The sequence below is a fragment of the Serinus canaria genome, chromosome 3 (genome assembly GCF_022539315.1).
Source record: "Serinus canaria isolate serCan28SL12 chromosome 3, serCan2020, whole genome shotgun sequence".
Taxonomy (NCBI): Eukaryota; Metazoa; Chordata; class Aves; order Passeriformes; family Fringillidae; genus Serinus; species Serinus canaria.
Genome location: NC_066316.1, coordinates 16108330 through 16134522, shown reverse-complemented (window position 1 = coordinate 16134522; position 26193 = coordinate 16108330). Strand labels below are relative to the sequence as shown.

At 42.9% G+C, this 26193-nt stretch overlaps 1 protein-coding gene across 3 annotated transcripts in view; it reads right to left on the bottom strand.

The window, feature by feature from the left end:
- Window positions 1-2688: 2688 nt before the first annotated feature.
- The window catches only part of MEIS1 (Meis homeobox 1), a 108295-nt gene continuing 84790 nt past the window's right edge, over window positions 2689-26193 (bottom strand). For 2 of the 3 annotated variants that reach the window (XM_050972366.1, XM_050972365.1), the window contains exons 9-12: window positions 25675-25751; window positions 8398-8460; window positions 7099-7184; window positions 2689-4256 (exon numbers count right to left, since the gene is read on the bottom strand). In XM_050972366.1, the coding sequence (XP_050828323.1) occupies window positions 3973-4256; window positions 7099-7184; window positions 8398-8460; window positions 25675-25751 (510 nt within the window). In that variant the 3' untranslated portion in view covers window positions 2689-3972. Of the gene's footprint in view, window positions 4257-6734; window positions 6831-7098; window positions 7185-8397; window positions 8461-25674; window positions 25752-26193 lie in introns of all 3 variants that reach the window. The other variant, XM_050972367.1, reaches the window with a different exon arrangement.

The window sequence follows — 26193 nt, the reverse complement described above, 5'->3', positions numbered from 1 at the left end:
CAGCCGCCTTCCCCCGGCCCGCGGGAAACGTCCGTTCGATTTTAAATATGAATATAAATATAAATATATACACGTTATCATCACGGGCGGCGTAGCAAGATCAAAGGAGTAGAAAAATAATTTTCTGCTTTCCACGCAGGTTTAGGACGCGCTGAGCAAGGCCCCAGTAGCGGGAACTTTACGCGCAACAGCGCCGGGAGTGGAAATATTCTCAGCGAGGCCGAAAAGTGAGTCTTCTGAGCCCAAAAGTACCAGTGGCTGCGAGTGGCACGGCCGAGCCGGCAGGGCAGCACACCCCACGCGTGTCCCTCTGCCTGAAGTGGGAGCCAATCTGCCCCGCTCAGCTCGTCCGGAATTTGCTATTCCCCCCAAAAAAGCCGCTGGGGCGTGAGGGTGCCCAGACCAGACGCAGGGCAGGCCCCGCGCAGCGGTGCGCTCAAACTCCGCGCTGAGGGGTCTGGCCCCTCTCCAGCCTCTGTGAAAGCGTGGGAGGGAAGAGCGCTGCGCTCGCCTTGCGCGGCAGCGCACGCACCCGGCTCAGCGGGGCACTGCGCCCGGGGGAGGCACAAAAATAAAAGGGGGACGCGGGAAATCGGGGCCAATATTAAAAAAAAAAAAAAAGAACAACAACAACAACAAAAAAATCCAAGCCAAAACTAACAAAAAACCAATAAAACAGAGCGTCGCTGACGGCTGCGCAAACTTTAGTCCGGCAACGCGCAACATCCGCGGCGCTCCGCGGGCGGTCCCCAAGCCCCCGCATTTCCCCCCCCCCCCTCCCCGCGTCACTCTCCCGAGCCCCCAAGAGATGGCAGTCGAAGACGGCTTTCCTCCTCTTCCTCGTACTCCTCCTCCTCCTCCTGCTGCTGCTCCTCGGCGGCGGGCAGCGGCAGGACAGCGGGGCTGCGAGCCGCGCCCGCTCCCGCACGCCGCCCCCGCGCAGCCCCGCGCAGCCCCTCGGGCCGCGCAGCCTCCAGGGCCGCGGTGAGCAGCGGAGGCGAAGCCGGGCGGCCCTACCGGGCCTCTCCGGGCCCCCCCGGTGCGGTGAAAGGAGGGTAGCTAGGAAACAGCGAGCGGCCCGAAAAGGCGGAATTTCCAACGTGTAAAATGTTCTTAACAGAGCCATTGAGAGAGTGCAATAAGGCGTGAGGGGGAACTAATCTTCCCATTTAAATGTTTGTGGCAATTTTATCTAAATGAATTTTAATGCTAAACGAGGGATAATTCCCTATTTGTAACCCGTTTACTTCTCTTTCCTGTGCCTCTGAAGCTGTCTAACATCAAGCGATGAACAATAACAATAAAAATACTGTCAAGGCATATTTTTCATTTTGAATGTGTTATAATTACAGCTGATTAAATGTCTTGGGATGTAATCGTGGGTTTAATTTGAAATGTGCCCCCCTCAAAAAAAAAGGTCCCATGGAGGAAGGTCTGTGCCCCACTTCGCTGAGAGGAGAAGGGACGCGTGTGCCCTCGCCTGCGAGAGGGCGGTTTGTTTTTGTCTTTCAAGAAATCTTTAAAAAACCCCAAAAACCCAAACACATAAAAACAAAACAAACAAAACGAAACAAAACCAAAGAAAAAAAGAAAAAAAGAAAAAGAGAAAAAAAGAGAGCCCCGTTCATCCACGTTTTGGCAGAAAAATGTCATTACTCTGGCCTCACAAAGAAGGAGCCGGGGTGTTCAGCCTCCTTGGCGGTACAGCGGCCCTTTAAAAAAACGGGAGGGAAAAAAAAAAGAAGAAAAAAAAAAAAAAACAACCCCTCAGAGTTAAAAAAAAAAAAAAAAAAAAGAAAAAAAAGAGTGGGAGGAAGTCCCAGCCAGGGAGGAGAAGTCCCCCTTTGGTGGCCTGCTTCATTCAGAAAGGTCTGCACTGCCTGCTTGCCGCTTTGCCTGCACCCCTGCCTGTCCCTGCCTCTGCCCAGCCCGGGTAACCCGGGGGACGCGCGGAGCAAAGACCCCCCCCCGGGCGTCTGCCCTGCAACACGCCCGGGATACCTCCCGCGGGGGGTGCCGCCTGGCTTGGGAGAGGCTGGGGGGAGGGGGTGGGAGGTTTGCATTATTTTGCCTTAATTAAGATATTTGTGTAATTTTCCTAGCCCGAGGAATCTTTATTTTTTCTTCTATAGTTGTGACTTGACTTAAAGCAAACGAGGTCTCACAGCTTGCACAGGCTGGCTGTGGCGCAGAAAGCACAAATGTGAGAGGAAATTGGTTAATGAGGGTCTGCACTGGCCTTGCTCACAGAGGTCCAGCAGCATCTCATCCCTTTACAGATATGCATTGCCCAGGCAATGTTTGCCAAGTTTTATTTTCCTCCTTCTTCAATATACTCAATTCCAGTAAGAAACTCAGTAATTTGAATTGTGTATTAGACCATAATACGGGAGGGAGAGGGGGCAACACTATTTACAAATTTCTGTCCAGTAATGCCCTACGATATTACATTTATTAAAAGGCAACAGTTCCCATCCTGACAATTTACAGTGCAAGTTCCACGAAAGTTTCTTTATGCAGTGTAGCATTACTTTTACATTCTTTAAATATGAAGCTGATATTTAAATAGCAAATGATAGGTAACATCTCCAGAGCCAGCTGAATTTTGTAGCTGCTCAGCTCTCAGCCTGGGATAGAATGGCTACAAATACTGCATGGGGACAGGAAACAAATTTTGCAAGCAGTGGAGTCACCATGACAAAAAATAATTTGTTTTTATTTTAGATTCAGATTTCATTACTGCACTCAAACTACTACAACTGGGCTTTGAGTTATTATACAATCCAAACTGTTTCAATCAGAAACTCTAAGACTCAGTGTGCAATGATTATTATTAATAATAATTAGCTCCTTGGTTTCTTGATAGAAAAAGGCTATCAACAAGCATTTGTTTAACCACAACAAAAGTATAATTAGCTTATCCCACTTAGTAAATCTGTATGCATGCCAACTCATACCAAACTGCTACTTTTACAAAAAATTGCAATAATACAGATCATTTTTCCAGTCCTTTTTGCACAAAATTTATTTACAATGTATACATAAATGCTCCATGATGGGACTATGGAAAAAAAAATGCACACATGACCGATGTCTTGCCCAGAAAGAAAGTCAACATATTAAAAATAAATCTTCAGTCCATGTTTTGAGCTGCATAAAACAGGAAGTGATGTACAAGGTGGTGGTTGCTGCATGGGGACAAGGATGCTCTGATGTGACAATTAGGCTTCAAATACACTGCCTTTCCGTTTCCATGCTTCCTCCTACCAGTCTCCTTAAGACACTGCCTGCAACAGCTGATTAATCATTGTTGATGACTTCAGTTTTTCCCATCCTTCCCGATTTACATCTGTTCAGGCCAATTCAAATATGGTGAGTAAATGAATTAGACATGCAAATTCACGCCCCAGGCTAGAAAGAGAGAGAGGGAGAGAGATGGGGAGAAAGGCAGAGAAAGGGAAGAAAGACGGACAGAGGAGGAGGGGGGGGGGAGAGAGAGAGTGCGCATGGCTGAAATCCTAGGATAGAAGAAAGATTCTTCTGCCTGACATAGTTATTTTAATGCTCTAAAAATCCTGCAAATAAGCCCTTTCTGTCATTTGCAGGATAAGTGTAAGGCTTCTTTTTTAATGTAAGGAGGCTTCTGGAGGAAGTGAAGAGCTATGGAAACAACACACATAGTGTGGAAAAATTTCACATTTTTTTTAAAAAATCTATAAGAAACAACGTAATATGGATAACAGTATAATAGCATTTTACAATATTTCACTCTTTGTTTTCTTAATGTCTTATATAGGTATTCAGCATGTCCCCAGAAGTTGACTTCAGTTGGTGTTTTCCTGCTTTTCAGGGTCCCTGTGAAGAATTGGAACGTCCCTTGGTCCAAAGTTGACGCCAAGAACTCCATAGTCATTGCAGAAAGACAATGTTTGAAATCTACCATGGCTGCAGACAACGTGTATTTCCCTTAAGCTACTGAGCATGAATGTCCATCACTTGTCCGCTCACTGCTGGCTCGCCGGTATGAAGCATTGTGGGGCTTGATGCTGACATGGGCATTCCAGGGTGGGGTGGTCCTCCATGCATCATCATCGCTGGGTGGTGAGGGTGTCCAGGAATGTAGGTATGCATGGGGGGGCCATGACGCAGCTGAGCAGGATGGGGGGGCATCTGGGGTGGCGTATAGCTTGGCTGTCCCATATTCATACCCATTGGACTACCCCGAGACACATAATCCCCTGGCATACTTTGCAGCCCTGCAAAGGGAGAGAAAGAGGTGGCGGTGAGTGGTGGGGACTGGCTGTGGCATTGGGCTGTGAAGCTGAGAAGCTGGGGCACGGGGAGGCCGGGTTCCAGCCCAAGGTGGGACGTGGAGTTGTGGGCGCACGAGTGCTGTTGCCTCTGTGGAGCTGGGAGTCTGTGCACGGGCTCACAGTGACGGCAAATGGCCCCCAGGTCAAAAAGAGCTGCCAAGAACATCCTCCCCCTTCCAAACACAGAGTTTTTGGAGACAAAACAGCTTTCTGCTTTTATGGTTAGGAATGTATGCAATGGAGATGTTCCTGATCTGGAAGCACGCCAGAGGAGGCGCCAGCCTGAAGACGGCTAATGCCATATTTAGGTGGGCATTAGCTCTCAGGTGGGCTCCATTCCCCATGGCCTTACTCCAGCCACCTACCTTCACCTCCCTACTTGTAAAAGGACGCTGGGAATACAAGGCAGAGAATCTGCAGCAGCTAACGAGGGACTTGGGAGACGAGATGGGTTAAATAGGTGTCAAGGTTTATCAACAGCTATTTATTTAGCTCTTGAGCCTGATCTCTTGGAATCTGTCCCAAATATTTGTGCCATTCAAAGAGATGCCATCCAGCAAGGACATACATCACTGAACAAAGGCCTCATATGAAGCCAAAATTGATAGGATTACTAAGCATGTTTGCTAAATCAAACTCGTATTTTTAGACACATTAAAAATATATACATAATCAATAACAGTTATCAATTATTTCTTTATCCCCCTGATCACCTCTGGCTGTAAAAAACTCAGATGCCCAACTCAGTCAAACCTTTCAGTGGGTTTGGGAGAACAATAAGAAAAAAATTGGACCTAAAACAATAAAACCTCCTGCTTTATGTGGGCCTCTGCCTTCTGCTTGGATTGCTGTAGCTGATGGGAACTGACAGGTGTATTGTTTCGGAGAGCTATAAGCTCCATAATCATCAAGGGTGAAAGGCATACGCTATTGCTAAGTAGGTTCAATTGGCTTTAGTTCTAAGTAAGAGCGCGCTGTGAATGCGTCGAACACCTTGGAATCAGGTCTCAAGGCTCTAGCAATGAATAGCTGCTTAATCTAGCCTAAAGGAACAGTTTTGAACTAATGAAAATTGCTTATAAAATATACTGTACTCACAGCTCTTTAATCAAAAAAGATGATAATATTTTTTGTAATAACCTATTAATTTAATTGGTCACGAAGCATAAAATACATCATTTAAATTTAATTGACCCAGAAACTAAGAAACAATATTTAAATTAACTAAGCTAGAAATTTTCATGATGAGGTAATAAGGCTATTGCATTCCCAAGCTCAGAGGAATGTTTTCACAGCTAATTGTTAAAACTTAGTTTTGACTTTGGCTCAGAGAAGACTACTACAAAATACACTCGCCCTGGGTAACTTCAAACCCTATGTTAATATAGGCTGGGGGCACAACCAAGATGCTGAAATAACTCTTTTAACTCCAGAAAAAGAGCAAGAGAAACAGAATAAGGCACCATTTAAACTTGGTAACAAGTGTCTTGGTGTTTCAAACCACTTAACTATTAAGAAAAAAACAAAACAAAACCCAAAAATTTGTATAATGTATTTTTCCCTCAAAAAAGACAAGAGGGAAAAAAAAATACTGGGACAGTTTTTCTAGGCTTCCTTTGCGAGGTCTGCCACTGAAGATTGCATTAATGATCTCTATTTTTGTATACTGAATAAGTCAAATCCATTTGTCACACTGCAAGTGATGGCATACTTAATTTGGATATAGTCAATTAGCCTGGGCTAAGCTCCATAGCCTGCTGCGCACACCTCTATTTTGTATTCTCTCTTTTTCCTTTGCCACACGTAATCCCATTATGACGGACAGACAAAGAGAAATAAACTTGAAAAAAAAAAAAGAAAAAAATCAAAGTTTCATCCATTGCTTTCCAAAATGCAACTAAGGGAAGCTGCTGGGTTTTGCTTGGGTTTTTTTTCCCCTACCCCATGAGAAGTCTCTGTTTGGCTTTTTTGGTGTCTTGCAGGTTAGCGGGAGAAATGTAACTCATGCATCAACTGCGGTTAGACAGATTTATGACACTTTGGGGACATGCTCTTTCCTCTCCCTGTGCTGCTGCAGACCGCTTACATTTTGCAAATCAGTCTGTTGCCAAGACGACGAGCTCCCCCACCTCCCTGGCTGCTCCTTGTTTTGTCATGTGCTCGGGGATGGATAATAGCATCAATGTATGGCGGCGTCGATGTACGGCAGCGTCAATGTACGGCGCACGCGCGTGCGGGGGGTTTGGGAGCTTGGAAAGCTTGAGCTGAACCAGAGGGAGAGAAAACCCAAAGGAGCCCAGGCGTAGGATGGATGGAAAGGAAGGAACAAGCATGAGGCTATGGGCAGGGAGAACATAGGGAAATGCAAGAAGACAAATATCCCTCGGACAAAGTGAGAACAAAGACCTCGTTTGTACTTACTTCCCCCTGGCTTTGCCATTGGTTACCTAGGTGAAGGTTACATGTAGTGCCACTGCCCCTCCATGCCCATATTCATGCCCATTCCACTCATAGGTCCTAGAGGGAGATAAAAATCCAAGAAGATGCCAGAAAATGAGCAAAGTCAACAGATAGTGCCAAAAGCCGCTTTCCAAAACACAGCACGGCAGAGGGTCCAGGACCGCTCGAGCAAGGAGACGCCTGGTTTCCCTCAGTGGTGTGGAAGGCAGGCAGAAGACAGGTGAGGCAAGCAGGCAGCAGGGACGGCGGCAGAGGGCGGAGGTGTTTACCTGTGGTGGTGTGGCCGAGGCCACCCATGAGTGGGTGATGCTGCCCGGGGGCTTACCTGGTGCTCGGATGCCCATGTGCTGCTGGCCGTCCATCACGAAACCTCCCATTGGCTGCCCATCGGGGTTATAGGGTGTTCCTTGACTTACTGCAAAGGTGCAGAACATTTCTTTTTAGCAACAGCCAATATGGTCACCTCTTCTCACGGCATTAGGACACAATCTCCCCACCCATGGGCTATTGATGCTGGCTCTAAAAAGAGGGGAAAACATCTACTGCGTGAATTTAGCTGTTGGACTAAAAGGCGTACTTGGTTTTGGCCTGATTGTCTTCTGTAAGTTTGGAAATGAAGTTAGCAAACTGAAATCTGGAGACATGAGGAGCCCTGGCTCCAGCTGCTGCTGCTGCTGCTGACGTCAATGCAAAAACCTGTATAGGAGCCGGATTTTATGGCTGGAATAGTCACACTGAAATCTCAGTGTGTTAAATTACACCCTTGTGCCTTCAAAGGGCAGGACCTGAACACGTCCATGCCAGATATTTATGTCTAATGACAAATAATCAAATGTACTTGAAAAGGAAGTGTGGCCCAAAGACATCTTGGACAACGATGGATTTGGAGAGTTTGGCAGGGAGACTCAGAAAACAAAACCAACTGGGAGTAATGGGCTATGATAATCCTTGACGGTAAATACCCACAGAGAACTGTGAGACAAGACCCCAGACAGAGCCAACGTGTGGAAACTTAGAGTCTTTTAAATAAATAGAAATAAATAACCCCACAGTAAACAGCAAATGCTCAGCAATCCCAAAAGAAGAGCCAAGGGACAAAACAACCCTATACAAGTACCACTACCTGAACTGGAGGTTTTCACTGTATGTTAAAAGCTGGCTTCAGAACTAAGCTGGCTTGGGTTATTAAAGCACATAAAGCTCTACCTCATTGAATGTCTTTGAACTTTACTGAGTCCCACAAGTGATTCTGACCCCTTTGCCCTTTTGACAGGTAATAAAGTTTACAGCAATTCCACACCAAGCCATGCACCAGGGAGTGGTCACAGGAGCAGAAAGAGCTGGGAAGGAAAACTCCAAACAATGACTAAAAAAATACAAGAATAATTTGGATCGTGTTCAGAAAGTCCAGTCATGGAACGGAACATTTTATTTTCCCTTTTTGAATTTTCAATGTCTTTTTTTTCCAAAATTATTAGTCATAATGAAAGAAAGTTGGTTGTATTTTAATTTTCAGTCACTCCCAGCATTCATTGTTCATGTATTTACCAGGTACGGGACCTCCTGGTGAATGGCTAGAGGATGGTTTTCCCCTGTGTGGCTTGAATAAGTTACTACTGGGGACTTGCCTGCTCGATTGGACTGGTCTATCATGGGCTGAACTATTCTTCTTCTAGCATTAATAAACCTGCAAGAAAAAAGAGGAAAGCAAATTGTTAGGGAAGGGATGTCTTCCACCCATCCCCAAGCCCTCTTGCCCTACTGTGGTGCTCTTCATCAGGCTGCATGGGGATGCAAATACTGCTAAACCTCTAACCCGGATGACCTTTGAGAGCACAACCTTGGGGTTTCCAAGCTGATTTTTGTTTGCCTGCTTTTTACCCCAGTCGGACACTTCTATTTCATCTTTTCATGGGGGAATTAGCTGAGTTTTCAGGAAACAATGCCAGCAACGCTCTTCTCAATACAGAATGGGGCACCAAAAAAACAAAAACGTGTGAAGCCGGCGAGATGCTCATGAGGGCATCTGCTACCTCCCCCCTCATTAGTGTCATTTCTGCCTTATGTCCTTTGACTACTTTTTCCAATTTCTTTTCTTTATCAAAACCTGTCCCTACCTCTTGCAAACCTAATTCCCTTTAAATGCCCACTATTAAGATAATGAACTGTGATGGCAGAACCCCATCAAATGAGGGAACGTCTGGACTTTTATCACCACTAAGTCACACTGCTGGGGACTTCAGAGCCATGCATTCCTCCTAGCCATTTCTTGGTGGGCTTTTTCCCTCCTCCCTTTCTTTATGCAAAGTCTGAGGGGGTCAAGGCGAGGTCATAGCTTTACAGTAATTGAATTTATAATCCTGTTTTCTCCAGCTAGGCCTGACCATTTACAGCAAACATCTTGTTAAACTGTAATTACTGGACTACTGAAAATTCCCCCCTGAACAATGAAAAGAAGAACTTTGGAAATAACAAAAAAAAAAAAAAAAAAAGGTACAGTAATTTTTAAAAATAGCTATCTGCAGCCCACTCTTTGTGTTTTTGTAGCTCTTCGCCTCAGACAGTCCTGCAATGCTTATTTGGAAATATTCAAAATAATTTGGAGCAAAACAGAAGAAGGAGGTAGATCACAAGTACCCTGGTCTCCTCACAGTGCTGAAATCAGGAGGCTGGGAACCATGGCTGGGAACTTGTCTGAATGAAGACCACTTGAAGAATCTCTCTCGAGGTTTCATTCAGCAGAAAGTTTACGTAAAATCCATTTGGAAAAAATCTACATTGAGACTTAGTCATGGCAAAGCTGCCTAAGCAGACTTTGCGTCCTTTGTAAGAGAGAAAAAGAATAATAAAAATATGTATGCCACAATATTTACTAGTAAAAGAAGTAGTGTGAATGTGGGCTAAATCACAGCACACTTGTAAAATGGAATAGGAAAGTCCACAAGGGAATACTTAATGCTTGTTTTCATTGCCTTTGCTTGGGGTGGCCTAGCAGGAGCTCTCCTTCCACAGAGATAAAGCCACCAGGATCTTTCCACGGGAATCAGCTCTGCCCACCCATTAGCCTTCATCAGAGGGGAGAAGAATAGCAAACCACTGCCCCATGCTGTTTCTTTTGCCCTCATCAAAGACCAGCACAGCGACTTCAGACTCCTCCTATCTCCCATTCCCCACTGACACTCATTACTCAAACTCCTGCAAAAATTAATCAAGATGTTGAGTCTTTATCAAACCTGTCTTGAGGAAACAGGCTCAAAGGCACCAAACCTAGGTGGCAGTCTGGAAACCTCACACCTGAACTAGGTCATGTTTTGTCAGCAACAGTATTGGATCAATTTTTTCTACACATTTCCAATAAACACTCCCTCTCGACTCCAGCAAACAGTGTTGCAAATCAGTTTATCATTATCTTGTACAAACCATGAAAATTAGAATCATGTGAGCAGAAGGTTAGACTAATTCTCCTTTCTCATTATAAGCACAGGTGTAGCACAAATACCATGTGAAAAAAGCAATTTAAAAAAACCTGGTTTTTTTCCCGATTAGCTGCCTTAGCTCCATGACCAATTAGAAAATTGTTTAGTATCTGTAATCTGCATTTGCAGAAAGAAATTTTCACAGTAACTCTTTGAAGTAAAACAACACCACAAAACCCTAGTGCCTCAGCCATTTCTTTTTGTGAGTCTGGCAAGGCTCTTGCTGTGTTTTCTCCATCCTTCTCCCGCCCCACTGCTAGGACCTGGTAGTGTGGCAGGAGGAGAGAGGTAGCTCTGAGAGTGACTGGTCACCGAAATAACATTTACCCCAAATAAATGCTGAGCAACATTAGGCATGTACAGCCTCAACTTCACGAGTTTTTCTTCCTTGTCCTCCAAACTACAAGCACTTTTAAGGTGAGGGGTGCCTCAAAATAATAAACTGTACTACATATAGTATTGTTCATATACTAATGTACTAGAATAAACTATGTATCTAGAGTTTACCAATAATTACCCACAAGATGTGCCTATGGTAAAACATATTCTCACCTGTTTGCCCCATGCTATGGTTTGGGATATCTGCTTTAAGAAATTTAACACACAGGTACTTAACAGTTATCTTCTTCCTACGCATTCGTGTAAGTATTTTCTATAAGTAGCAATTCTGCCAAACAGCTCAGTGTTTGGACGTCTTTGGGGGGAATTCAGACACAAGAACATTTTCCTTCTGGGCAAAGTAATAAAATGACATTCTTGCTCCTCCCACTAGAAGTCAAACGGAGGTCAGCTCCCCATCCTTGTATCTGTTTAAATAAACTGGTCCAGCTGTTTGTTTCCAGGATGCCCTTTAACCTTCTGTCCCATCCTCCCTGCCTTTGTAACACAACGCTTTACTTTGCATTATAGTAGACTCCAAACCACTGAGCATTAAAAAAAAAAAAAAAAAAAAAAAAGAAGAAAGTATTCACTTTCAAGTTTCTTCCTGCATCCCAAAGGTAGAATTTGTAAGAAACTATCAGATTAAAACAATTAACGTAGCTTGCTTTACGAGAGCCCAATACAGTGATGTTTACAAATCACATTTGAGAACTTCTTGCAAGCAAAACTGCAAATTAGCTGTTGCTGCAGAAATATATGGGCACGTGGTTAATTTCTTCATACTCTCAGTTTTTTTCTTTGAGAGAACAGCCAGGATTTTTTTATCACTCTTTGAATTTCCAAAGTGCCAGGCTGATTTAAACATCAGCAAAACCAATGAAACAGAAAAGCTAACAGGAATAATCTCCCTTCCCCTTTTGCCAAATGTTCATATTCACCTATCTTAAGAGAAAGAAACTCTAACTCACTCTAATCTTTAAAACTTCAGAGAAATCAAGACCTAAAAAAGGTATTTCCATACTAACTACTACTGAGACGGAGTATTATCAAAATATAATTTAGCATAAAACTTAAGACAGATGTATAGCCTTACTCATGTGAGTAAAGACCCAGCCAGGCTCAAAGGCTTGCATGAAGTATTTTTCCCCATACCAGTGCTCTGTGTTGTGGTATCTTTGCTCTGATGAGGAAGGCGGGATTTTTTTGGTCTGAGTTTTTTGCCTCAAAAGGGTTGGATCAATAGTGGCACAACAACATAATATCCCTCAGTGTACAAGCTGCACTCAGCAAAGTGATGCCTTGGGCTGCCTTTTTTTTCCTTCCTCCTTTTTTTTTTTAGAGGATTTTTTCTTCTGTTGTTTTGTTTTGTTTTGTAAAGGGAAGAATCTGGCACGGAGAAAACATTTGAACAGTTGGGCAAACACAGAAGTTTGAAGTATTTCCTAATTTTTTCAAGTTAACTTTTCCTTGTTCTTTTCAGACACGTGGTATTGCACTTTCTGCCATGTCTCAAAAAGCAAGAAAAACCCAGCAATTCCACCTGCATAACCCTAAAGGGCTGGAGGAAACCCTCTTTTCTCCCATTTGCATTTTACTAGGATGTTTTCTCTTAGGCTTCTTGCCTGGGGTCTGTCTGCAGAGGTCATGGGCAGACTCCCTGGTTGGTGCATCGCTGGTCCCACGGGTGAGCTCTAGCCCCAGCCCCAGGGATGCAGCAATCTGCCTCTGCACTCTGACCTTCAGCTTGGCCGCCCTCGCTGCCACGCACAAGTTTTGTTTCTTCTCAGCAAGAGGCTGCATGGCTGGTGATGACAAAAGACTTATTTTAGTTGGAAATTGGCTACAATAATAGCAGCCAGAGAGCAAGGATTTTCAGAGGGTCACCAAACCCTCCAAAAGGCACAGCTTGCTAAGGCTCAGGTTACAGCCCAAGTGACATTTTCCACATAGATCTGTTCTTTCTCCCTTCCCCTTGTATTTTACTTCTGTTGAGTGAATAAAACAAGACCTTCCTCTGCTGTCACAAATTTCCAAAGTCACCTTTGCTCAAGAATTGACAGAGCGATTGTGGGGACTTCCAATTTGCAGTCTTTGAATGAAATTTTCCAGGACCAGCTGTCTGAAAGTAGATGCTGAGACTTCGCGGTCTATTGAATTTTTCTCTGTCCCCAGCCCTCTGAAATGAGGAGAGTTTCACACCATTACTGGCTTCTGCTACTTGGAGTCACAGGCTGCTCCCTCTCAATATCATCCCAAAGCGCTGCATGCCAGAAGTCTGTGTTTCACTATCAGAGCCAAGAAATTCCCAAAAATCTCTCTGCCTCATTTTCTCTTTGAGCTCCTTCTAGCAAACCAGGCGTAAGAAGAATGAGAAAGCCCACATTACCTACAAACCCCCATGCTAAAATCTCTCATGCCCCTCTGAAGAAAACCACTATCCCTCTTGACAACAAACAAATCATAATTTTTATAACAGATGCCAGAGTAAACATAGCACTTCAAGCTGGCAAATAATTCACTTGTAAAACCAGTTGCACTCTTTTCTGCATAGCGGGATCCTTCATTTATACAGCAGCAAAACAACATTCTCTATTCAGCACTTAATTCCTCAACGCTTAACAGGTTTATCTCTAATAAAACCAATTTAAATGGAAAGCATGCTATCAACCAAGATTATTACACTTCAGCAACTGCTTTATTCCTTATTTTAACATATTTTCATTTTTTTCTCCGTGTTTTCCAGAGATTTTTAAAAGAGTCAGTTAAAGAAAAAAAAATACCAACACAGAAATTATTTCACCAAATACTTTCAAATGTTTTAAAAACAGCCTTGAAAATAGCAAGCTGCCTCTGTAATTATGAACAGAAATAATAATTGCAGACTTAGGAATGGTAATCACATCTCCCCATCCCTAAAATGAGAAATAAATGTTAAAAGACTGCTTACTGCTGTTATTAGAAAGTTCTGATCCTGAAGTCAGTTAGTGAGCTTAATGACCCGTAACTAGCAGTCATTAGCAATTCATGCTCTCTGTACTCCCTTTATTTGTAAAGAAAAAAAAAAATCCAAGACACTCAAGAAACTTTGTTCAATTTAAAGTCAAACCTTATGAAATCATGTTTGGCAAGTTTTCTTGGTTTCTCCTCCTCCTCCTCACCAAAGACAGTTCAGGACTGCAATACATCATTTACAACACTAAATGGAGGTAGGGAGGGAAGAGAGTACAAGGGCTGCTCACCGCCCACTCCAGACACGTAATATTGGAATATACTCCAAAGACAGAGAGCCCATCCATCAGGAGCATCAGAAAGGTCTCCTGCAAGCTCCCCTCTTCCTCCCTTCTCTGCTGGCACAGCACCAGTGCCAGGGACTGCATATAGGGCTGAGGGGTGTCACAAGACAATATTGGAGAGTGAATTAAATAAAATACTATGCAAAAACTAGTGGTGAAAAACCACTAATTAGCTGACAAATTTGATGTAAAGCACTAATGAAAGCCATGTGTGGTTCTGCAATTTAGTTTTAAAAATAGCTTCTGACTTCAAGCATTACTATGTGACCCCACCAATGGATTCATGTTGTGCATTCAGAAAAGTTGCTCTCAAACAGGAGAGTGCTATCAAATCTCTATCCAAACCAAGCCTGCTAATGCAGGGAGCATATCAAGGGCAAAAATAGAAAGCAGAGAGATGAGATCAGGTATGTGCTCCTTGTAAGAGAGCTGGCTATGCCCTACATTTTGGCTGGCCCAGCATGCACCAGCTCTACCTTTGGCCACCTCCCTTCTCCCGAGCCCTTAAGCTTACAAGCTTGGTCCTGTTCCAATGTCTCACCACCCTCACAGGGAAGAATTTCTCCCTAATTCCTAAAATAACCCCATCATCTTTCAATTTAAAGCCCCCCCCCCCCTTGTCCTATCAGTACCAGTGCCATGGGACAAAAGGCAGACATGGTGATTGCCTTGGGGTAGCAGCGACCCTGGTGGTGTCCTGTCCTCTGGACACAGAAGGGATGGTTGGTGGCTTTCTGTTGAGGTGGGACCCTCAAGCTCCTGGACCTGCTTCTCCCTTGGCCCAAAAGCTCCCTTAGCTCCCTCTATCTCTCTGCAGGGCTGCTTGAGGAGTCTTTCTAGGAGAGAGCTGGGCAGCAAACAATTCCAGTTTGCAAAATTTTACCTGTTCTTCAGCAGGATGGAGCTAAGGCCTATTTCTATTTATTTGGCTAATTCTTAAAGAAAATTATGGAAGGGACTTGCTGAGGAGGAGTGAGGAGCAATTGTGCCTGGGGAGGGGATCCCTGGAGATATGTCTTCCTGCTCTGCCCATCTCCTGTGCTCTTCTACATCACAGGTGAGCTGCTGTTGGCCTTTCTGGTAGGTTCTCCTTCTCCTCCTCCTCCCTTCCCATCCATATATTCCCCTCAAAAAAGCTTAGCCAACGTGGAACATTTCCAGTGAAAATCCAGATCCAGTATTCAGGCATCTCCCCGATGATGCCAGGGAGTCAGAGCAGTGTTGCAGGTCTTGGCTGCACTGGGGAGAACTCTCAGCAACCTCATTCCCTGACACCACAATTCCCTTGGGGTGCAGAGCAGATGTAAACTCGTCCTCAGCAGCCAGATGATGTAAGGGGAAATCTTTACATGGCAAAGCGCCAGCGGAGCTGACCTCCCGTCTCTTCCCTGCTCCTAAATCCCAGCGCAGCTGTACTTTGCTGATCTCCATGTGCCACAATTAGCCTTTAAGGAATATGGCAAGGATTCATGTAGTAGAGCAGCACTAAGGCTGCTCTAACTCCTGCCTGGGACAGCACTGGCCCCCACAAAGCAGTTGGGTAGAGAACATGGTGGCAGACAAAATCTTGACTCCCACAAAAACATTTGTAACAGAGGGGGTGCAGGCTCTCTAGCAGCTTTGAGAGCAGCCCAGACTGAGATGCACATCTCCCAGCTCGGTGTTTTTGCACAGCTCCGAGAAGGGTCTGAACATCAACTTCCCATCTGATCCTTCAGGAGAGCTTCTCCGGACTCTGCAACTTGGGTCCTCATCTGGTGCACACCAGCAGTGCAACCCAGCAGCTTTTCTTCACATCAAACCAGTAAACCAAGCCCAATTTGATGGCAGGGATTAAGCTGGGAATGGGTGAGTTGATAGTGAAATACTGACTATTACTCTGAAAACATACCTCCCTATTTCAGCAGTTTAATGTCCTCTATCTACTCAGCATAATCTCTGTTTTAGTGGAATGTAGAGCTTGCGAGAAGCACCTGCATGATCTCTGAGCTTTCTCATGCCATACAAGTGTTCTAAACACAGGAGATTCTCCTTGAGGTCCAAGGTTTTTCCATACATCAGATGGTGAGCCTTGTCCAAACAGCTTTTCCCTGTTTCCTCCCTCCCCACCCCACATACAGCATGGCAACTGTAAGCTGTGCCTTGTCCTCCAGCCCAAATGAAAGAAGAGAGGCTGCTCCCACACCTGGCTGCTGGTTTAAACATGTTCCCACTTACTGAACAGTATGAGAAAGGACCTGTCTATGCTCCAGGATGAATTCCTTCATCCTCCTCATCCGCAAAAGGCAGTAAGGGGGTATGGAGTAACTCCAGTCACCCCACACCAGCTCCTGCAGCCCACAGGAAAATGAGAAGCAAAGTCCAGAGTGGCCAAACCTAAACTCTTGACAAGTGTCTTTGGGAGAAAACACTCTCAGGGCCCCCAAAGAGAAAATATATGGGACCAGTGTTTTGCAGATAAAATAGGCTTTGACATCATTCTGGTCTATACCCCAAGACACTGGTTTGGGGTGTTGAGGGAAGCTTTATTCCTGTGGTTGTGTTTTCCCCACCACAATCAAGACAACAAAACAAGGCACATTGATGCATTTTGTGTGATGTGGGCACCTGAAAAACTGGTTTGAATTCTTTTTTCCTTTTTTTTCTCTCCCCAAAAACCACAAAAGATACAGCTGTGAGTCACAGCCAACCTGAAAAACAACCCCATACTTCTGAACAAACTCTCTGTGCCCCAAGACATCCCACTTCAAAACATTGTTTTCTAACCACTACTAATAGCCTACTTTGTAATTTACTTTATCTAAACATAATTTCCCATTAAGTGAAGTGATTCATTTTGTTTCTAATCCTACCACTGACAGCATTATATTCAGGGCAGAAGAAAAGACACCCTCTGAAAACAACACCAACAAAACACACACACAGGGAAACCAGGGGAATGTTGGAGATTAAAAGAATTTGTGAGACAGGGGACAGACAAAGCTTAGGGATCAGCCCCCAGATGGTACAAACTACCTTTATAACCCAGGTGGGGAGTCAGACATCTCTGGAATAAATATGAATTCAAAAGCAGCTATTGGTATCAAGCTTTATCCCTAGCCAAAAAAGACACAAGGACTACAGTGCCGGGCAAGGGAAAAAAAATAACCCATGAAACTGTTACATGACCTAGATTTCATTGAACAACTGTGAAAGCAATATTTTTTCAGTATCTCCCATCATTTATTTTTGAAAAGTCGAAGAAAAGTCAGAATCCTGGTTGGTGCTAAGGCTGGTGTAGCCAGCCATGCACCACTTAAACCAAAATCATTCCGGGGTAGGCAGGGCAAAACACACACCCTCAAAAGCACATCCTCACCCTGCCCCTCTGGCTGTGTCTCATTTTTGATTAGAGAAAATTTATTTAACCAAGAAAAAGGCAAGATTTGCTCCATTTTTACTATTTCAGGCTGAGCTTTCAACCAGGCAGTTTGTTTCAGGTGCAGCCTGGAGCAAGCGTCTGATTTAAGTGCGAGAGGGTCTCTGAGGGCACCCTTCTCCACATGCTGCTGTTTCAGTTTGTGATGGTTAATCACTCTACACCAATCTCAGCAACTGTTGACACAAAATAGGTGGAGATCAGGTCTGTGCAAGCACAAAATACCAGAAAGGAAAACTATATGTAAACACACTTCAGATAGCTATGACAAAAATAGACCAAAGCCTGACTTGCAAAGCAATGACAAGCCAGTACTCTCCCCTTCTGTCTTTTTTTTCATATATTGAGGACATGTAATTTTTTTTAATATATATCAAGGATATTCCTTGCACTAAACAGAAACCATGACCTAAGAACTGTATTTTTAAAGACAGTGCAAAGCATTCCCCTTGCTTCCAATGCAGCATTTCCACAACACAATAGTGTCCTGGATGGACAATTTTAAAGCCAAACTCTTGTTTTGAGATGGTGCACAACTGAATCTCAGTATTTTTAAATAAGAAGAAGCAAGCAAAGCATTCTGACCCTTACCCTGATCCTGCAGAGCAAAGCTAGAGCAGGAGATGAGAAAAGAACAAGTGGAAAATGTTTGCATGGGTGCTATTTCATCTTATTTCCCTGTCATCTGACATCACATTTGTTACAGAACATAAATGCACCATCTGAGAAAAAAAGTTTGTTGAGTATGAGACCACCAGAGAAGAGAGAAAAGAGGTTTTTTCTTGGCTGCATATTAACCTTTTTCTAGTCAGGACTATTGACAGGTAGACTCTGTTTGCACTGTCTGATGCTCTACAGTGGGAACCAATGTTACTGCCCCTCAAAAAAGTATCTACGTGACTAAAATAATACCAGCTTTTAAGGTTAATTTTGCTCAGTGCCCAGGGTGTCACTAATTAGCTAGTCACTGTTAGCTTGGGCCAAATGATTTCACATTTGCTTTTGAAATAAATGGTGTGTCCTTTGCTGTTTTTCCCAGTCTGAACCCAGGGGCTGTCAGAGCAATGGTTAGAAACATCTTTCCTTGCTCCTGAATGGGATGACCCTTGTTTCAGGGCAGTTTGGGGGGGGTGTGGAAACTGTCAGGTCTGGACTGAACAAGAAACCCAGGGTCTATTAGGTCTCCACCTTCTCCTCTGTCTGAAGTCCTGGAGGCCAAGGGGAGCATTTCCCCAAGAAAACTCTTTACTCACCTCCTCTGAGCACCTGACCCCTTTGGAAAACACCCATGGCAAAACTGTACCACTACTTCTTAAATTGACTCACCAAACCCAAACCCCACATGTTTGAACAACGGTGCTTACTTTAAAATGGCTTTACTGAACTAAAAAAGGAAATTCCAGCCTAAAATCTGGTGATCCGATAGTACCTGATGGCTTTACATTCACAGCTCTTCCCCCTGTAAGCTATTTGCTCAGCTTTTCTAATAATACCTTGACTGCCTGGCAGCTCTCCAGGGCTGTCTAAGGCAATATGCAAGCTAAACATTATTTTTTCATCTGATTTCAATATTTTCTTATGAGTAACTATACAGGATTTTACCTGGTGACTATTCCTGATTGCTGTAATTTAAGAACAGAGAAATAGACTACAGATGTAATATTATTATTACAATTGGCATTCAAGGTGAAAGGCATAACAATTAGCTAAGACTTAGTGAAAACATAAATGCAAAAATCTGCTTGAAAAATCCAGCACATGGTACATTTAGAACAGCTAATTTACCTCACACATTCTGAACTGTTCAAACGATGCAACAATTCACCCAGCAAGATACTTTTACAAATAGTTTTCTTGGTGTTTTGAGAGGGTTTTCTTGGAGGGGGATGATTTTCATTCTGCTAACACCTACCATCTTATTCTCTGGAATATAAAACAATATTTATTTGTCAAATCCCAAATACATACTCTTTCTTATTCCTATTTTTTCCTCCTTTCAAACATATTCCCATTAACAAAACAGTGTTTAAATAACAACTGTATACATATTCTAGAATAACATGGAGGAGAAAAGTAAATTTTCTCCAAAATTTGATGGTTAAGTTCGTATTGCTGTAGTTGAGAGGATAATTTGTGAATGTTTTAACATTTACAAGTAAATAAGTACTTGTATTTACTATATCTGATTACTGAGCAAAGTATTTGTTATGTTCTTACACAGATTGAAATTGCATCTTGACCTTTTCTCTTTTAATCTGTTTACTGCAACAAAAGCAGTAATAGATACATCTGAAAATAAGCAGATATTTTATTCTCCAAGGACAAAAAATCCCTGCATGCAATGTGCTTGGCAAACCAAATACCTTCCCTGTTTATTGTAGTCTACAATTTGGTGGGCAACGGGGGTGAAAATCTAACCCTGCATATAGGACCAGCACCTGCTTTTGCTATGTTCCCTCCCTGCTGGCCTCCTCCCCCACTTACACCCTAAAAATAGTGCTTAAGTGGGACTAAAGTGGTGCACTGGTCATGTGCTGGCCTTTTGCTCAGGGTGAATATCACCCTCAGTGAAGGAATTGAGCAAAGATGATGTCTACTCCAAATGTCCAGCCTAAGGAAGGAGCTGTTCTGTCCCCTCCAGGGGTCTGGAATGGGGCTAAACACATGGGAAACACCAGACAACAGTATCAGCTGGATTTGGGAGCATTTGGGTGGGCATCAGATGCACCAAACTCTTGGCATGCTATGATATCAAAACCACAGAGGGAAAAGAGGGGCCTGGGACTGTTGCCCAAAAGGTGGAGAGTTGTGAGGCCATTCCTCTTTCCCCTGCCCCTCTGTGGAGGGGCAGGCAGGGCTTTCTGCATCTGCCCCATCTGCATCTGATCCCATCTGCACCTCTCCATCTGCATCTCCCAATCTGCATTCCCCCATCTGCTCCATCCCTAACCCCACCATCTGCAAGCCAGGACAAGCAGATGGAAAGGACACCCTTCCCAGCAGTGCTCCCCATTCATGGCTGGGTTCTGGGGAGCTCTCTGCTGTGAGAAGTGCAGAATCCTCCTGTCCCCACCATGCCACCCTGCCTCCCATGCCATGGCAAAGCACTTCCTCCCCTGCTCCATGCAACTGCTGCAACAAAACTCTACCACTAGTCTTACTCAGAAACAAAGAAAAGGAGGCAGAAGGAAATTTCCTGCTGTACGAGTGTTGTGAGGGGACTAAAAGAGTAATAAATTATTTCTGTGTGTCTATGCTCTGAGCTGGCTCTGCTACATACAGTAAGGGGGTCAGCTCTTCCTATCCCAAGTCCATCTCTGATTTTTCACACTCATCTTTGGTGGTCTTAGAGCCTTTTTGAAATGTCTTTCTTACAGGGTTTCAGTAAAATCCACTTCATCTAACTCCAAGCATAAGATTAAGGAAATTTTTTTGATCACATTATTTGATAATTTTTTCTAATATGTTTGGTTGGGGTTTGTTCTGAGGTTTTTTGCAAGCCTAGGAAATTATATACAAAAATGACATTTAAAGAAGCCAAGAATACAAAATCAAGAACTCAAGAGTTAGGACACCACATTACTAGAGTTGCTTGCACCCTAGGCTTTAATGTACATCATTGCAGTTCAGTTACCAGCTCATGCTACCATTTTTGATAGGGCTCAATGCCTCAAGCATCCCAATGACAATTATGTCTGTTATAAGAACAGGCCAGGGCATTATAAAATAAAAAAATCTATCTCTACAGGTAATAATCTTTGACAAAGTTGAATGACTCAGGCAGGAAGAAAAGCAAGCCAGTCCTGATTCATATAGCCAAATACTGCACTGGAGAAGAGGGTTCAGCTCCACTGCTTCCTTGGCCTGATTGAGAGCTACTGGGTAAACACTGAACACAAAGCTTTCACAGTAAGTTACCGATTTCTCACTTCTCCACACACAACAGTGGACTTTGGCAATGTAAGACACCAAGGCACTCAAAACTTGGAGTGTCGATGAAACATGAAGTTTCAATCAGGATCGTCAGACCCTAAAATGAGAACAAATCGCTAAAATTCTGAGTCACCTCACAGTCCCAGACCAACCCAAAACTTGCAACTGTGCTGGACTTGGACTTCTATGAGCCTCACTTCTTCCCCTGTGAACCAGGACAACATTTTTCTTTCTCTTTGCAGGGTAACTGTAAAAATACTGTGCAGACCCACAACCTTGTATGGTATAGGCACGTGGAGGTCAGAGAAGGAATCAACTATTACAGCAGTAAGAGAGTGCCACAGGAAAGCCCAGCAGTCATTATTAATTCCATCTTCAAGCATGGTTTAAATACAGCTCAACAAACGAAGCACAGAAGAATGAGGGCAAGATAAAATATTGACTAGCTGCTCCAGCATTGTCTGGGCTGTGCCCTAGATAGCACAAAGGTACTTGGAAAAAGCAAAATGGAAACACCTAATAAAGGGTGGACCTTTAAAGATTTGAATTCTCAATTTATGTTTTTTTTTAACATTATAATGCAGTTAGATGCAATACTATTTAGAGAGACAATCACATTAAGACATGCACATATAGGGAGGTTATATAGGCACATTATTCTACAAACATCTTATCTGTGTGCAGCAAGACTTTTCTAAAACATGAACAAGCATCTTGACACCTAATGCAGCTCTTGATCAGAATTGCTCTCTCTTCTTCATAGACTACCACCAGTAATTATTTACCATTAGCTCTTAATGGGAAGGGATTCAACTGGGATGCAGTAAACAAGAAAACCGTATAGATTGTTCAATACAGCCTGACTGCCTCTCAGCTGAGGTAAGAAGTGATTGGATCACACCTGGATATTTCAATTCATTGTTTTTATCACCTGAGAAAAGCACCTTATTAGCTTGTACCTGTTCAGGTCTCCACCATGTCCATATAGGGATCATACGAGTGCCTCTTCTTGCTACTGTTACTGTGCTTAGACCCCTAAACTGCTGGGGGGTTAAACAACAGATACGACAGAGACCGGAATGATTCATTTAGACTACTGACATTTGAACCCTGCTATCTTCCTACCTTCCACAGATTTATTTTTATTTTGCAGCAGGGTAAGGGCTCCCTCTTCCCACAAGAGAAACATCTGACTGAGGCAAAAAGATGATCCTAGAAGGCAATGCTGGTGATTCACAAGTGAAGTTGTCATGTGGGGAAAAAAAAGGAAAAAATTCTCTGTGAGGATTATTTAATTACTTTTAAAAATAAAATAACCCAATGAAAAGGGTCATGGTAAAAGGACTGTGGTATTTTTAAAGACATGTGCCCTTTCATGGATATATTTTCTGGCACATCTCACATCATCACCCCATTCCTGTGACTCCACCATCAACAGGGGTTATGTGCATCAGCCTAGGGAGCCCCAGCACCAGGGCAGTCCATATGTGAAAATCAACTTTTTTTTTTTTTGTTATGGCAGAAAACTGAAGTATGCAACCAGCACATACTGAAAAGGCATTTAAAATATGACAAAAAAAATTGTTTAAATGCTTTCAGTCTGAAGAAACAAACGCTCTCTTCACTGACTGGTCTGTGGCAAACTTCTAATTCCAGCCAGAAAATCCAGCATTCCCAGTCTGGGCTAACGACCATGCTACCAGACATGAGTTTATGTTTTTCATGCACATTTCATGTATTCCCACATGCTGTGTTGCTGCCAATAATTTATGACTGATCTGCACCCAGCCTGCCCTTCAGCATTTTATTTAATCTCTGCAACAGTGATTTACAATGACTCATCATTAATACAAAAATGTACATGTGTGTTAACAAGTTTGGAAGAATCTAAGGAGAAAGGCAAATTTTTTTTGTGAGTTCTGGCTGAATGAGTTATGAGTCTGCTTAAGAAAGGCAAAACTAACAAGAAATTATACGTTAGCTCTCCCCTGCAGCAAAACATTTAGATAGGAAGAGTTTCTTTTGCACATTGCTTTAGAAGAAAAGGAATCCAGTAAAATGTTTGAGAAGGTTGCTCCATAGCCCCCAGGATTTGGGAGGGGATGGGTAGCTCTCTGGTCACCTCATGGCTGGGTATTCCCTGTGCAACCTGCACACTCAGCAACAGCTTCACAGTATCCTTACTCCTCACAAAAAGCAGGGGCTGCACTGCCATATTTTGGCATCTCTACCCACCACCTGTGATTTAAGAAAGCCCCACTGCCTCTATAGTGTTAAATTGTTGTGCCTCAGGGGAGAGAAGGAGAATTGTCTCAAGAATTCATACAATTGCAACACCACAGCAGAATTACAGAACTAGCTCAAGTAGAGGAAGTCTGCCCTACATCCACAAGACTTCAGTTATAATGCATTTTGACCTCTTTTTTTTTTTTTTTCTTTGCACATAAGGAACTTGTAAGAACACACCTGACACAAAGCCAAAGTAAAAACTCCTCATATTTGAGGAGAGACAGGTACTGAAAAACACCCTGGGAAAAAAACCAAAAGAAAAACCTAGTGAAGGTCACTCTGGAGAAATTCCACCACCTTTAGCTGAATCCATCCTATGTTCATCATCTTGAAAGATTTCTTTTGACGGACCATCCCAAACTGACACATTTGTCCATGTTGAATCCTGCACTCCCAGACCCCGCAGAAGCAATGCACTCGTTCTCCACCCCATTGTTAAACAAGACCCTGATGAGTACCCACAGCTTCTCAATAGGCCAAAACACCCATTGCTAAACTGAAGGACAACCATACAAATTAGGGGAACACCTGGATGGAGGCTGGGGAATGTAAAGTTGAAGTAAACACTAATTTTTTCTGGCTGGGCCAAAATACTGTGTGTTGCACTACTTTATAACATGTAAATTTTATGTTTTATGCCTTTTATTCCTCCATTTTAAATTAAGTATGTTTGAAGCATACTTCATATACACTAAGTATTTGGTATTTTCCTTTATTCAGCATCTTAAAGGGCTTCAAAAATTGATCTCCCAGGGCTGCTGTGGGGTCACAGAAATTGATAACCCTTACAAGCTATGCTTATGTGAGCCCGCCTGCATCTCCCAGATAGTGCACTTTGTAAATTAATCCTCCAAAGGCAAATATATTGTAAGTAGCTTGTTATCTCTAAAGTACTAAATTGAAGAATACATGGGATTATATTGACAGAAATTACATTTTCTGTAATGGGGTTTAATACATCTGAAATCTCTCCCATAGGCTCCTACGCTCTCTAAGAGAGGAGGGTTTGTTAATGTAGGTGCAATGGACATCAAGACCAAATTTATTCACTAAAATGGATTAGGCCATGTAATCAGAGCTTCAGTAATATTCATCTCTGACGCTTATTGAACAGGAAAATAAAAAAAAAAACCAACCAACTTTTGTCTGCAAGCTGGCATTCCTCCCTCCCCTTTCCCCAGCAGGCTTGCTGTTTGCTTTGACCATTTTCTGGGTATTACTTCAAAGAGGATATGGTTTCCCATCATAAACACTAATCTAAATATATTAGGACAATTAATTAGATACACTTAGTTTTACAAGGTATTAGATTGCAGTACACTTCAAGTATGACACTTGTTCTGGGATGGTGGGAGGAACCCACATTTTGATGCAGTATCAAAGGGTAATAAATCAAACTTTTTTTTAAAAGAAGTTTGCTGCTGCATGATACTTAAATCACGTGTAATTTTCACTGGTTGTCTTCACCACACCCTGAGCAGTGAGCAACCCAAAATCCGCTGCAGAAATAGCACAGATCCTGACTTCCTTCAAATGAAGCGCTACTGTAACAGAGAAGGGGCTCCACCAACCCTTAGCTGGAACAAATAAATAAAATTGCTCCATACTGTACTTCAGCAGCAAAGAACCAGATTGTCCTCAAAATTTATTCATAAACTGGATTTTGAAAACAAACTGACAAAGAGATTCAAAGGTGTCAGTCAAAAAGAGAAACCTCTCTAACTACACTATAAAAATCATGACAGCAGCCCCAAATAACATTATGCTCAGCAGAAATAGGACCAATTGTCCCTATTTTGCCCCTGACATCTCAACCTCTTCCAAGACCAATGTCCTGCAAATGGATGTGCCTTCCTATTGAAGAACAGATAAACTTAGCCAGAAAGAGGACCGGTATCAGATGTGAATACACTGAGATCTGCCGAAATGATGGGAAAATAAAATACAGTAGCCAACCTCATACCTTCTACACCTGAAACTACTCACCAGGTTATATCCCTTTTGTATCAATAAACTTTTGGGGAGGGAAACAACAAGGTCAAGGTGTGTCCCCGAAGGAAGAGCCAGAGGGTGCCAGCGGCCGTAGAGAGACACTAAGGAAAATTACTTACCAATTGTTCACTTGAAGTATAGTGAGCCCTGTGTCTTGTGCCAACTGCTTTTTCTGCTCTTCTGAAGGGTAAGGGTGCTATAAGACACCAAAATAAATACAAACATTTAAAACAATGTGCTTTTTTTTGCCTACCTTTTATTTTAAATTAAAAAAAAAAAAACTACAAACCAAACCAAAACAGAAGCATGACATCTATTATTGAAAGGTGAAAATGCTGAGGTGTGTCACTCTTTTATAATTATTAATGGGCTACTACACCACTTAATTAATGGCAGTAAAAGACAAGCTAATTATAAAGATTAGTGAAGTGGAGAAATAACTGCTTAGGATACTGACGAAACCTTGATACTTGAGAAGGATATTTTTTGCATTAGCTGAAATTTTTTTGTTCTTGTCTCAAATGACTGATTAGAGTCAAATAATGTATTTTTTTTCTCTTTTCACTGTTTTTAACAGAACAACAAAGAATGTGATAAAGAGTTTCTCTGTAAAACCAAAACACACTGATGTTTTCTGA